Here is a 14,355-nt window from a genome sequence, read left to right as displayed (position 1 = left end):
AACATAATATATTTATATTTTACTTTTTTTTAAAAAAATATTTTTTTTAATTATCAAAATGTGGATTTAAACATGAGACTTATTAATTATAGTGACCTATAATTAACCTGACATCATAATGACATATATATATATATATATATATATATATATATATTAACCTGATTATGAGAAAACATAGAAGTGGTATTATGATATTTTTATAATAATTAATTTCATATCTTCCACCAATAATAGTTAATAATGAGTATGTGCAGTAGTCTGCTCTCGCCCTTTCTCCCTCTTCTATCATTGTTAAAATGGAAGAGAGATGAAATATTGGCATGAGCTTGCATCACCTCCTACTAGTACTAAGCAGACCTGCACTACTGCAGCAAATGCCTTGACTGATAGTTCTTGTATTGATACCCTCCCAAGCTCACCAATGTACTGCTGGCGACATCTCCCCTCCCACACCGCCAAAACCCTGTTACTGCACAACAACAGGAGCTCTGGGCCTCCACAGCTCACTCTTGCAGGCACACCTACAGGCTGAGACCAGCCTCCTTCCTCACAGGAGACAGCTCCATCTTTTAGGCGTCCCTCCTCGCAGGGGACATCTCATTGTAGACATGCAGGTGGAACCCCTTCCCTTTCTCTTCGCCACCGCCCCTACTCCAGTACTCCAGAGAGCACAGCGCAGCCGTGGGTGGTGGTGGCGTTGGTGGTGGTGGTGGTGGTCCATCTCTTCCTGGCCCCTACGCCCAGTCTTCCAGCTCAAGAAAGAAGCTGATGGAGCTGCTGTAACGTGACGCAGAGTTGGGTCCGGGCCTGGGGAATTGTGGTGGGTGATGAGCATTGAAGGGCTTGGAGGTCTCGCAGTGGGGGCTCGTCTGGGGCCGGTGAGGCGCAGAGAGGATGGACCACATGAGCTGCATCTATTCATTATCTATCATGTTCCCACGTACCGAGCCAAACGACCACTTCAACTAAGTTGTACCCTTCATATCTCCCAAAGATCGCACGCATCCCATCTCTCTCTCTTCCTCATGCTCTCCACTCTTTCTTTTGTCTGGGTCTTCAAAGCAGCCGAGAGAGAGAGAGAAAGAGAGAGAGTTCTCGTGGAGACCAACTCAGTGTCAACGGCGCATTGCTTGCGTGGAAGACACTGCGTCTTTTGTGTCGGAGGTTTCGGGAGAGATCAGCAGCTTCTCTCGGTACCGTGGAACAGGAGGAGGAAGGTTGGCATGAGTGCACCCTGTGAGAGACGTGGGCGTCGATGCAAGAACAAGAGGTTTCTGCAACCCCCCCATGTCGTGGGGTGTCAATAAATGGCGACGAGCTGCACTCACTAACCCGTCAGAAGGCGATAACATAGTAGCAATAAATGCGAGCTCGCGGAAGGCAAATGGCAACGATCGGCAGCAGCAACAACATCAGGAAAAGAAACCTTGGTGTGCGAGACAGCCTCTCTCTTAACTCACTCCCATGGCGAAATATAACTGTTCATTAATGGCAGCAAGTAAAACCAGAAAGGTTGAGGTCATCGTAGGCACAGAAAGCAGTAAAGAGAGAGAGAGAGAGAGAGAGAGAGAGAGAGAGCGAGAGCAAGACTCCAAGGAAATTCCCCGCCCATGACTCGCATCATTTCTGATGCATAATTTCGTCAACTTTCTCCATAGATAAGACATGAAGAACGGGGAATTGATGATGGTAGAGCAGCATTTCATGGCGGACACGTTTCAAAGAGACGAATAGAACAGCCAGCTCGTGGTAGTACTCCTCCCTCTTGTCCTCCTTAACAAGTGTGGTGTAGGAAAGAGAAGAAAGAGGAGATGAATCCAACAGTACCGATCTCGTAATAGATTGATTACACACTCCATCTCCTGCTGCTCGGAAACGCAATTCGTCACCTCCAATTCTCCCTGCGTTTACCAAGAGCAACGGCAGGCCCTCTTCCTGCTGCTCTCCATCTCCATCACTGAGACCGCATTCATTAGTGCCCAACACCCACTTCATTTCCCCGACGCATGCATATCCAACAGCCATAATTCCACTATTGCTAAGCAAGAAAAGGACTACAACTACAACCATGGAAAAATGTAAACTGAGACGGGCAGGGAAAAGGATAAAGAGGAAAGGAAGAGCTACTAAACCAAATATAACAAAGACCAACGAAAGGAGGAGGCAACGAGAGAAGGGGGGGAGGAGGAACGGAGCCGAACTCAGATGAAGTGGAGAACAAGCGGCAAATGGCGGTGGCGGTGGTGCATGGAGGCTGGCTAGGGTTTCTTACCCAGGGTGTGCTTGTTGTTGTGCATCCAGACCTTGAGCACATGGCGCTTGACGCACGTCTCGTCGCAGAACTGCTGCACCGCCGCCTCGTCTTGCTTCTGGATCCGCCACCCAACCCGCTCCGCGAACACCAACATCTTGTCCTTCTGGTCCTGCGTGAACTTGGTCCGGAACCGCTTCCTGTGGCTCCCCGAACCCGATGCCCCCATCCCGCCGCCCGCCGCATACCCTCCTCCGCCCCCGCCGCTTCCCATCATCGGGTTGGACACGTCGTCCTGGTCGTCCCGGCTGTGCCATCCCCCCCCTCCGCCGCCGGACGTCGACGGCAGCGCGAGCGGCAGCAGCCTGTGCTGCTGCCCAGCCGCCGCCGCGACTGGCACGGCCGCCATGTGGGGGTGGTGCGGCGGTTGGTGATGGTGTAGGTACCCCGCCGCCGTCCGGTAGAACGGGGAGAACTGGTGGTGGTACCCGGCTACCTCCAGCGCTCCCCCTCCACCTCTTCCTCCCTCGCCGCCCTCCGCTTCCTTCCGGTGGAAATTGCGGTGGCAGCTGCATGCGGCGCACCGTAGCGCGTCGAGCGTGCCGTCCTCCCCCGCCGCCAAGAACTCACCGCAGCCGTCCACCGCGTGTCCCCCGATCCCCACCGCGTGGTTCTTTAAGCACTCCCTGTACCTTCCTCCTCCTGCGCCGCCGCCCACCTTCCGGTTCCCCGACCCGAGCCCACCCGCTTCCCCCTCTCCGCCTCCCATCCTAGCTCCTCCCCCTCCTCGAGGCGAATTCGGCATGGGGGTCTCGTAGCTCGAACCCACCGGCAAGCCCATCTCTTCCTCTGTCTCATCGTGGTCGTCGAAATCCATGACCGCCGCCGACCCCTGCCCAGATCTCGGGTTCAGCAGCTCCGCCTGCCTCAGTCTTCCCTCATTATTTTAACTCCGCGGGTTTGAGAAGATAAGCGTGAGAGGCGAGCGTGGCGGCTATCAATTCCAGTACTCGCTCTCCCTCTCTCTCTCTCTCTCTCTCTCTCTCCTCTCTCTCTCTCTTCGAGCTTTGTGATGATATAAGCTCTTCTCCCTCTTCTTCCCTCCCGTCACGCCCACCTCTCTCTCTCTCTCCGAGCCTTGTGATGAGATAGCACTCGATTTTTCCCACTTCTTCCCTTCCGTCACTCTCTCTCCTCTCTCTCTCTCTCTCTCTCTCTCCGTATGAGCTGTAGTGGCAGCTTAAGCCCACATCTAAACACCCACTTTCCACACTGGTTAGACCCACTGGATTTGAAGCCATACTTGTCTGGCTTTTACGGTCTCACTCTGCACTCTCATGCCATGGCGGTGAATGGTGAAAGCGTCGCCTCATGCTGAAATGACCAATCACCCAAAACCACACACCGAATATATCAGACATTAAAAGAAACCAAAAAGGAAGCTATGAAATGATGAACGCCAACTTTTTTACTTATCAGATTCACAACCAAACAAACAAACAAACAAATATTAGATTTCTTCTTTCTGTTGAACACACCCAACCCATCCTCATCCTTCATGGCGCCGATGATGAACCCAATGCCATCGTCTTCGGATTCGTGTCCATCTCATGAAATTTCTTTTCATACACACATCTCTTTTGATATTTACTCTTCGTGCCTTCATATTTTGATATCTCATGCATATACTCTCTCTCTCTCTCTCTCTCTCTCTCTCTCTCTCTATTTTGATATCTTGATCACCCAGTGATGGATTGACTGGCTTGATAAAGTTGACCGATCATTCCTCATCCATCATTAAATACAATATTAAAGCAAACATAAATTGTTTGCCAATCCAAATGTGCCCCATGCTAAGATATATGTTTCTTGCAAGATTTCCCAAGAGGCTACTACTAGCTAGGTAGTAAGTACCATACACTGATATCTTCTAATTTTACATATCAACAAATCTCATCTTGCCATTAATTGACAACACCCTAATCTTTAGACCAATTCTTCACGATAATATTTGTAAGTCATGATAAGGACACATCAAACAAACAGACCACAAAATCCTATAATTTTATGTGCTGTCCACATACTGCACTCCCAATGGTGGATTAGGGGGGCAGAAGAATGTCTGTTGAAAAAACAAAAAATGAAATAAAATAAAGCATTGTGCCCTCTCATCATCTGTGTCGAAAACCTTATCTTGAAGAGAGAGGGTTAGCTACCACAGACTGTGAATTGCTCCTAAGCAGGCTAACGTGGTCCTCCACACAGTGCACTGAGCTGATGCTGTGAGGGTTATGGAACTTTGTCCATTCTTTTCTCTCATTAGTAGGGGACTGATGTGGATGGGTTTGATTCACTTCATACCTCACTTAATTTGTAGTACATCAACTTTAGTGGGGATTCTTTTTGATTGATGTTATTTTATAGATTGCAAAGAGCAGTGAGAGGTGATTGACACTTGTGATATTGGACAAACTCCACCATGTATGCTTGCAAAAGTCCAAGAACCCACAACTAATCAGTACAGTGGTTACTATTTCATTTTCTTCTATCAACACCTCTCTCTCTCTCTCTCTCTCTATCCCTCCTGTGGTTTATGTAATGTGTAAATTTTTTTGTGAAATTGTAGGCCAATTTTCATAATGGGTGTTTCTTTGTGATGGATTAAATTTTCTTTTATTTTTGTATAAATAATATATGGGACCGAAAATTTTATATAAAGTTTGTGGCCCAAAATTAAGTTAGAAGATAACGTAAGATATTCTTTTAGAGGTCAATTTTCTATGTGTTAAGATATTCAAATTGATTAGTGTATTATTATATAAGTGATAGATATTCGAATTTAAGTTTGAACCTCATATACGTCATTTGATTTGGACAATAATAACCTACATCTCACTATTTTTCACAAGTCACTTCATCCATATAAGTAAAAAAGGGATAATTTGGATGAAAAATTGATAAAAAAATATTATCAATTATCATTATGATGTTATGTTACATAATTAGCCCTAATATTAATATTTTAAATACCATCGAGATTAATATACACCGATTGATATTCAGGTTCGGTCAGAGCAAATCGTATGTATGTTTCGATATCGGTTGACATTTAAAATTTTATTAATTTTAAATATATTGAGTAAAAAAATACAAGTAAATCATTTAATAAGTGGATATCCTAATGGATTAAAAGGATTTCTGAAATCAATATCAGGTTGGCATTTAAATGCTTGATTAATGGTAACTAACATTCAAAGCAAAATGTTAGGTAATTGCACAAACTCGCGGACAATGATTTGATATGAACTTTATGAAATTGCTGAGATGATCTTCTGTTACCAGGAAAATAACATACATTGTTGGTGTTTATGTGATTGAAAATGTTAAATATTTTAAGTGACTTAAACGAGGTTCTCAAAACTTTTTTTTTTTTTTGGGTATAAATGTTTCGATTCTCACAATTTAATCCCCTTTTTAATCTTCCTCATTTCCTTGCAACTCTTGTAAAGTTAATGACGATGGTGCCTACTTTTGATTAAAACAGATATAATTGAAGTCCACTTTTTTTAGCTTTGTATAAGCTAATCATACTAAAAAGTTTTAGCCTCATGACATGGATCTAAAGTAGCTCTTTCTTTTCAATTCAATTATATAAATATATATATATATATATATATTATCACACAAATAATAGATATGAATAAATGAAAGAAACGGATTCAAACTCCAGGTCTTAAATGAAAATGATCTGTCTGGAATCATAAGTATCTGAGATAATAAGTATCTGAGATAGTAGTATCTGAGCCGAGATAGTATGGTATAGTATTTATTATCCTATTAATGATTTTCATAGAAAGTTGTACTGTATACAGATATAGGCTTTTATATAGAGAAAGCCTATATCTTGGTCAATATACAATATACACATTAGTAGTTACTTGGCTATGATAATTTTCTATCTCTTTCTATAGGATAACTGATAAAACAAGGGATTCCACTAATAAGTAATCAAAAGAGGAGAGGTATGATAGTTTACAGAGGAGAAGTGGATGAGCCTAGTATAAGTATAAGACTCAGAGTGGGACTAATAAGTAGGAGTTACAGAATTGAACAAGTGAGTAGAAGCCTTTGTTGCGAGGGTAGTTAATGAAGTTACTAAGGTTTGAATACATATATGATCATCAAACATATATGAATACATATATTTAATATAAAAATTGAAGGAGACTATTACATCTGAGAAATCATTTTTCCTGAAATATTGTATTATATATATATATATATATATATATATATATATATATATAATGTGAAAATAATAAGGTGTGCGTGTGGTGGGGTGGTGTTAATAGTTTGGTGCGGCGTGGCGGAAGGGGAGACATGTGAGGCGGGCCCCGCAGCTCTGACGCCACCCGTCTCGTGCCGTATTCTCTTGCTGTCAGCTGCCAGGAAACCACACCTCCCTCCCTCTCCGGCTCTTCATCACCAATGGCATACGAGAGAGGGACATCTCGTTCTTTTAGGTTCCTAATAAAAGCAATCTGCAGGTTGCACCACCACGGTGGTCGCTCGGACTCAGAACGCAGTTGCTGGAAGACAAAGGAAGAGGAGAGGAGGAGAAGAGAAATCTTGTCATCGGTGCTTGCTTACGCCTCATCAGGAAGAGGAAGGAAGACAAAGGAAGGACTCCATCATCATCCGTTGTATCGACGCAGGGCTGCAGGGATGCACTGTAGCTGGCACCACAGCAGCAGCAGCAGCTGCTGCTGCTTCTGCTGCTGTTGCAGCCACAGCAGGTGGGTTTTCACGCTTTCTACTACCATCCCCACTGCCACCATTAATTACCAAAGTGTGATCGCCTTCAGAATCACTAATCCCTCTGCTTCTCCGTAATCCTAACACAGTTCGAGGAAGACAGCATCTAGAGAGAGAGAGAGAGAGTGTGTGTGTGTGTGTGGAAAAGGAGGGTTTTGCGGGGAAAAGGATGTTGGATGTGGACAAGACGATAAAAGGTCGGCCCGACCGTGATTTCCATTTCCATTCTTTGCAGGCTTTTCCCACCTTGCTTTCCCTTTCTATATATTTCTCCCCCCCCCCTCTCTCTCTCTCTCTCTCTCCATATTCATTCTCTTTTCCCCTCATGCTTTTCCCACCCAACATGCTCATATCTTTCTTTATATATATATATATATATATATATATATATATATAAATGGATTAAGAATTTGACGAAATAAAATGGGAAAAAGAGGAAAGAAGAGTGATGACTCAGATTGATCCCTATCGTATCATTGACCTCGACTTGGAGAACCTTTAAAGCCCTCTCTGGTGTGTCTCAAATGGGCCTCACATGAATGAGCGTCGGTGGTAATCATTCAGAGCTCCAGATTGATTGGCAATGCTGGTCATACTTATTCTATGATTTCAGGATTCTGCGAGATGGAAGCAAAAGAAGAGCCTGTGAATGCTATTTGCCGTCTTATGGAGGATTCATCTGATGTGACCAGCGTTTTATGCGATTCGTCAGTTTTAATGATCGGTGATGATCGAGAATTCAAAGAAGAAAACAAATCATAGTGATTCGAAATCTTTGGTAGTAATGTTTCGTGAGCTATCTGTACAATTATGAAGGACCGAACATCTCTTTTGGTAAGAGCATGAAGTGATTATGGTGAGGAGAGACTCCTCGAGATTCGTACTGCACATCGTAACCCTTCGATTCTCTCATCTTAACCATCCATTGACTCCAGGCTTTGCGGTAAATGCCAGTCGGTGGTAGCTCAACGTGACATGGCTTTGCAGTGAAATGGAACGGCAGATGGGTGTTTGTCCGCAGGAGGTGTGATTCCTGTTTCCTGCACAGTGGTACGTGGAATCAAGGCGATGGTCTCCATGCTTCTTCCCCAAGAGAGAGAGAGAGAGAGAGAGAGAGAGAGAGAGAGAGAGAGAGAGAGGGGAGAGCCAAAAGTTGTCTTACTTTGTCTCCCGACTCTCCTTCCATCAATGCCTTGGTTCCACTTTTCCCTCCTCTTTCACTGTTACCCTCATGTCCCCATTCCTCCATCGCCACTCCCCACACATGACCCCCATCGAAGTACCTCCACAAGAAACAAAACAAGAAGGCGCGGAGGAGGGACGTGCAGCCCCGGGCTTGCCAAGATGGGAGGCCATGGATCATTGTCGCAAGCTCTCTCTCTCTCTCTCTCTCTCTCGGAGTACAGTATCGGAGCTGAGGAGTGTGGGATGCTTTCTCCTCTGTCATGACCGGTCACTTCCAAGTTTGGCTGGACATGCGACCCTTTTGCTTTCCGACCCCAATCACAGGTGTACATGTATGCCTTTCCCTCCATGCCTGCAACCAAAGAATCATGCTGGTGAAGAACAAAACCTGATGTATAAAGGCTGTGAGATCTATCTGTCATTCATTAGCTTTGGCACTGGACGGAGGTGGCGTGTCCGATTGCTGGCGAGAATAGAACATCTGCTTGTGAGCCCACACCACGGCAGCAAGGAAACAAGCTCCACGACACTCCCACGTATGATTTCAGGCGTTGCTTCACTGTCTTCCTGATTCCAACGTTACGGATGTCTTCTTCCCTTTTACCTCCCCCGCACCTCCACATGTGAGCGAGAGCGGCCAGGACACTGGCCTTCGTTCTGGGAACCTTAAACGTCGGAATCGTACTGCGTGCTGTCCCGCGGCAAGCAGGAAGAGAAGGGGGAAACGGGGACGTCGTACCGGGCGGGACGAAGCCGAGGGGGAGGGATGCGTTCCACGACCGCCGGGGAGGGGCTGCGTGCGTCCGTGCGTGTGTATGTGTGAATCACGTGGGTCATGCATGGGTTCCACATGTGCCATCCCACGTACGTCCATCCGCCCGCTGATTCCTCTCTCTGCTGCCTGGGCGTGGGTCAACTTTTATGCCATCGTTGACTTGGGTTTCCGTTGTCGCATGATGACACCAGAGATCGATATTGCCATGCGACGATACGAGCGAGCATCTGTAGCATCATCACACAGTCTCTTCTGCCGACAGATCCAAACGGAGCACCGTCTCTTAGTCAAGCTGGCCCAAGCCCAACTAAACTCTTTAACACTGGAAAATCCCATTTGAAGTGAATTGTGTCACTCTTTAGGATAAGTGACAATATCTTCATTATTCAAAACAAAATAACCATTTAGAATAGCAAAACAAATTATATTTGTCAAGAAATACCAAATGATGTGGAGATTATATTCATTGTGTGCTTCGATTCGATTAATTGTATCATTTTCTTTTCTTGTGTATTCATATATGAAGTTTTTGAATATGAATTTCTCTCTCTTTATATATACATATAAATAATATTTCCATGTAACTCATCTTTTACACAGGATATTTCTACAAATATATTAACTGAAAAATGAGCTATAGAGCTTATACACAATTATTAGTTATTCTGAAAAAACAAGTGCTTGTCATGCATCCTTAGAGTTGGAGGGTGGAAATTGCCTGCATGACCACAGAAGGGATGTCTTAGGTTTCAAGGTCCAAGAGATGAGGAAGAAAAAGGAGAAAATTGTAAGGATACTATGGAGCAAATCTGCAGAGGTAGAAATGAAGAACAGACTTTGTCTTTTGCTAGGGAATCCAGGAGACAACACTACAAGTAGGTGGGGGGGGGAGCATTTAAAGAACCCAAACTTTTTCTTCATCTGCACCTTTCAGCCTTCACCATAGAGATGGAAATATCTCTGCATATGAAAGCTTTCCTTTTCATTCAAAGCCAAGCATGTCCATGGACAGCAAGCAGATGGAAAAGTAGTCCTCTGATGTGATGATAACTTCTCTTCTTCATCTTCTCCTTCTTCCTCTTCCTCCAGCTTCTTCCTAACCATCAGATGTGACTGGGATAAAGAGGTGGGATTGCAAGCCAAGAAATTTCAATTCATCCTTCTCATGTTGTTCAGCATCATTAACTCGTGTCCTATAAGATTCATGCATCGTTCTTTCATTTCAGGCCAATTATTGCCGGTGCAAACATGGAGGAGCGAGCTGTCTCCACGGAAACCTTCTGATCGTTGACTTGAAGACCTCCCGAGGCTCGAAGATTTGTACCCGTCGCACAACACGTGTCACCGCTGAGTCAACGCTATAATTTCGGCCTTTTGTTCTCGGACGCAACTTTATCCCGATCCAAAATTCTTCTGACAGCAATTGCCAATTCCTGAGCGGTCGAAGAATTCAAAGCTAGTTGATGAAACGTTTGCATCATTCAGATGGACTTCTCTTCCTGATAGAACACAGCACTTCACTTTTACTGCCGCCCAAGTACAAGAAACTGCAGAAAATTTCCCAGAAATTGGATTTGCAGATTTGAATCGGTCATTATGCGCATGGTTTATATAGGTTGAACTAATCTGTGAAACATTTTTCTTGATGAAAGAGAGATTTGCTTTAGTTGATTACCAAGTCATCATTTGGACTTGGTTTTCCAGCCTAAAACTAAACAGGTCTTGAAACAACTGCATCAATCATTATGATATCATCAACAACAACAAAATCTACATTACTGATGTCTAAATTCAAATAAAAAGTTTGGCGAATTTATATGTTCGTAACAGCACATATGAAAAGATTTACTTTTGAAAATTAAAAAGGAAAAACAAATCAGAATCATAATAGCACTAAAAGAAATAACTTGAGACTAAGGTTTCAATAAATAAAAAGAAAACTTGCCTTCCCAGCTTCAAACTTGAATGATGTTGGAACATGAGATGTTGCATCAATTCTAACCAATCAAAAAGAAAATGTCATATTCTAGAACAAGCTCAACCACCATACTTATTATATACACTATGATGCCATCACTCCCTTGATGGCCTTCTACTAACACAAAAAATTGAACTCTCACCTTTTTGTCCCAATGAACAACAATCCCACCGCCCCCTATGGATCTTACAATTCCATCAATTTACAACGCAGGACACGGATCCACTCCGATTATGCACCATCGGACGATCGAGATGAGGAATTGGAAGAACCCAATTAAAAGCATCGTTGGATGGGATTGGTGTCCTCCACGTAGCCTTCGTCAGCGGTCCGCCCACCTTGTCGATCCGAACCGTACCGCCTGGTTGGACCCGACCGGAATGCGGTCGGATGCACGAGCCGACGCGCTCGCCTTCTCTCTCTTCACCCGCCTCTCCTCTTCCTCCTTCCGTAGCACCACCTTCTCGGCCCGGTACATCAAGTCCCGGACTCCGGCCCAGAACCAATCTCCCACCGTCGGCTTGCGATCCCACGGCCGATACCTGCAGTTCTCCAACCGCCTCAGTAAGCAGACTAACTCGACAGAATCGGCGAAGCGGAGTGAACCGAGTCGATCCTCCATTTCCGTGACCCGGATCTCGATCTCGTGCTCGGCGGCCACCCTATCGGCCTCGACCAGCCTCACCGCCTCCGCGACGAGCCTGCTGCCCTCGACGGCGACCATCTCCGGTACGCCGGCCATCTCCTCGACGATCCCGACGAGCGCGTCGAGCTCCGAGATCAGGTCCTGGTCGAGCAGGGAGGTGACCCGTTCCCGGTCGTCGTCGTCGTCGGGCTTGGCGAAGGGCCGATGGGCGGTGGGGAAAGAGACAAGGAGGACGGAGGCGGAGAGAAGAAGCTCGAGGAGGCGGGCGTACCAGCGGACCCAGGAGGCGAGGGCCCAGGAGGCGGCGGAGGAGGAGCCGTGGCGGAAGGCGGCGAGGACGAGGGGGTTGCGGCCGGAGGCGGGGTGGCGGAGGAGGGCGGGCGGGAGCTGGTCGCGGAGGATGAAGGCGCCGCGTGCGAGGAGGTGGTGGAGAGCGAGAAGGCACTTGAAGGCGACGGCGGGATCGCCGGTGGAGCGGAGGCGGGAGGCGAGGACGCCGGCGGCGGAGGCAGCCGAGAGGCGGGACCCGTGGCCGAAGGAGAGGAGCGCCTGGATGTGGCGGGGGTGGGGGGGCTCGTCGGCAGGGTGGTGGGTGGTGGCGCGTAGGACGGCCAGCTGGGCGGCAGAGGAGGGGGACAAAGCGGCCGCGGTGGCTGCGGCCTTGCTGAGGGAGGCGGTGTCCTTGAGGGCGCCGACGAGGCTGCGGAGCTTGCGACCCATGACCAGCTTTCTGCTGCAGGGAACTCGGAATCCATCTATTTATCGCCCTCTCCTCTTCTGCATGAAGAGGGCCGCCGGTCAACGTCGTCTTCACGTGGTCAAACAATCTCATCCCATTTGTCTCGTCGACAAGGGGGGTTCAGTGGACTCGGTAATGTCCGACGACGGTGGACTCTGAATAAAGCTTTCTAAATGAAAAATTAATTTAACATAACTCTATAAAATAATTAAAAAAGCAGAATATGGATTATTTACCCTCCAACTTGTCAACTGATTCAATTCAAGCACAACGCAGACGGTGTAGGGTTACCAAGTCATGGCGGACGAAACAGGTAGCATGATGCTTTATTACCGTGACTTCGACATCACCCCCTCCTCCATGATTCCTACAGAGAGTGCTTGACATTGAGGTAAGGGGAAGATGACCTTCGGCACAAATTCCAGTTTTATGCTTGACATTGAGGTCAACTCTTTGTCGTTTCAGCGCAACAAGTTACTGGGAATCGTGCACACTAACATCAATTAAAGGTTTGACTTCGAAGGCTGTGCGAACTCGTGAGTTTTCATGTTTGACCCTATATAAGAGGACAAGGGTAGATGTGGTCAGCTACAAATCTTGATATTTTAAAAGTACATTTGATCCGAATAAAAAAAATATATAAAACAGCCTCACATTCAATCCGATTCCAATGCCATTTTGTTCTTGCAACATTTGTATGCGTCGTAGCTGAACACCGTTTGGATGATTTTCTACGATCCATCTACAAAACGTATCATTATTGTAGACCCAAATAAAAGACAGTAAGAGATGCAACAATTTACGTCTGTCTATTAAAAATATCTAAATAAAAAAAAGGTAAGAAAAATACAATTCAAACTAGAGTGATAAGAGACTAAATCAACAAGAGTCTCACCACAGAGTGATGGATAGATAAACAAAGACAATAACTTTGTTCCCCTTATGAAAAGAACATGCATCCCAACTCCAAAAGCAAAAAAAAATATTCTCCAAAAAGAACAGGAGAAAGTATCACCATTCAAACTCGAAGAAGAATTTAATGCCTCACCTTCATTCATAAATTTGCATCGATCATGGTTGGCTGACTGAGAAGGTAGTTGTGCCATCCCTTTCCAATGAGCTCATGTAATAGCCAATAGCTTGTATCTAAAAGATAGGTGTTGCCATGACAGGTGCCTTTGTATCTAAAAGAAAGGTTGGTGATCTATCGATTGCGTCTCTGTGACCTCCTGCATGGCAATGTTTGAACCAAAGAAACATAAGTTCCTCTACCAACAAGTAACATCGTGTATATTGACCTCTCAGATCCTTTAGTGCAGTAGCATGGTGCACCGGCTGAATTTTGACAAAATACATAACACATATAACATAAACAAAATTAAATATGCTAGTGCTTGTGACGAAATAGGCTTACCTGACCTTTGGTGAACATCTTTTTGTTTTCGTCGTGTGCTTGGAATATAGGAGACTTCACTTTCCACCATAATTGTCCATGAGAGCCCATTATTTTGACATAGGATTCAATATTTTTCTACACATCCATTGGTATAGTAGCTTGGGCATCAACACCTATACCTTGAATTGCAAACTACTTGTCTGTTGACAAACACTGCAAACAGAAGAAAAAAGAGAACATAAGAAAACAGAACCAAAGATTATGCAATTGGACAATCTTATCCAAGCCCTTTTCTTTTCTTTGGTTAAGTTAAACTGCTGTCAAATTTAAAGACCTAAATAAAATGAATAGATCATAATCTATGGCCAAAGATGAAGAAAAGGTGCAAAGTAGCAACTGAATTCACCAAAATTGTTTTGGCATAGAGAAGTGACAACAAGCTTCGTGGACTTCCAACTGCAACCACCAGTCCAAAGCATGCATGGTAGTTGGAAGGGAGACAAGAAAACCTGTGTCTTCCATTCTGTATCACCACCCTTTGCACCACCATATCCACTCATGCAGCTC

General features: G+C 45.3%; 2 protein-coding genes across 5 annotated transcripts; both read right to left on the bottom strand.

The window, feature by feature from the left end:
• Positions 1-2,010: 2,010 nt before the first annotated feature.
• Positions 2,011-3,522, bottom strand: LOC103984017 (zinc-finger homeodomain protein 1-like). Its single transcript, XM_009401409.3, has one exon. The coding sequence runs from the start codon at positions 3,129-3,131 to the stop codon at positions 2,262-2,264; it is 870 nt and encodes a 289-aa protein (XP_009399684.2). The 5' UTR covers positions 3,132-3,522; the 3' UTR covers positions 2,011-2,261.
• A 7,426-nt stretch (positions 3,523-10,948) lies between these two features.
• On the bottom strand, positions 10,949-14,337 carry LOC103984015 (putative clathrin assembly protein At4g40080). 4 transcript variants are annotated; one of them, XR_010486803.1, is made up of 7 exons: positions 14,195-14,337; positions 13,807-14,001; positions 13,441-13,621; positions 13,047-13,134; positions 12,629-12,948; positions 11,150-12,547; positions 10,949-11,026 (listed from the first exon to the last, which is right to left on the bottom strand). XR_010486803.1 is itself a non-coding variant. In XM_065108096.1 (6 exons), exon 6 carries the CDS (start codon positions 12,371-12,373, stop codon positions 11,330-11,332), a length of 1,044 nt encoding a protein of 347 aa, XP_064964168.1. In that variant the 5' UTR covers positions 12,374-12,561; positions 12,629-12,948; positions 13,047-13,134; positions 13,441-13,621; positions 13,807-14,001; positions 14,195-14,337; the 3' UTR covers positions 10,996-11,329. The 4 variants fall into 4 exon arrangements, 3 of the variants coding, with proteins under 3 accessions (XP_064964168.1, XP_064964167.1, XP_064964169.1); XM_065108096.1 differs by having other exon boundaries at positions 10,996-12,561; XM_065108095.1 differs by having other exon boundaries at positions 10,996-12,547.
• Between the last annotated feature and the right edge of the window lie 18 nt (positions 14,338-14,355).

The sequence above is a fragment of the Musa acuminata genome, chromosome BXJ2-5, assembly GCF_036884655.1.
Source record: "Musa acuminata AAA Group cultivar baxijiao chromosome BXJ2-5, Cavendish_Baxijiao_AAA, whole genome shotgun sequence".
Lineage (NCBI taxonomy): Eukaryota > Viridiplantae > Streptophyta > Magnoliopsida > Zingiberales > Musaceae > Musa > Musa acuminata.
Note: the sequence above shows the minus strand (reverse complement) of the source record. Positions and strands in the feature narration are given on the sequence as shown.

Excerpts from the sequence above, each read along its gene's own strand:
- LOC103984017 (XM_009401409.3), bottom strand. The coding sequence starts at position 3,131 with ATGGATTTCGACGACCACGATGAGACAGAGGAAGAGATGGGCTTGCCG.
- LOC103984015 (XM_065108096.1), bottom strand. The coding sequence starts at position 12,373 with ATGGGTCGCAAGCTCCGCAGCCTCGTCGGCGCCCTCAAGGACACCGCC.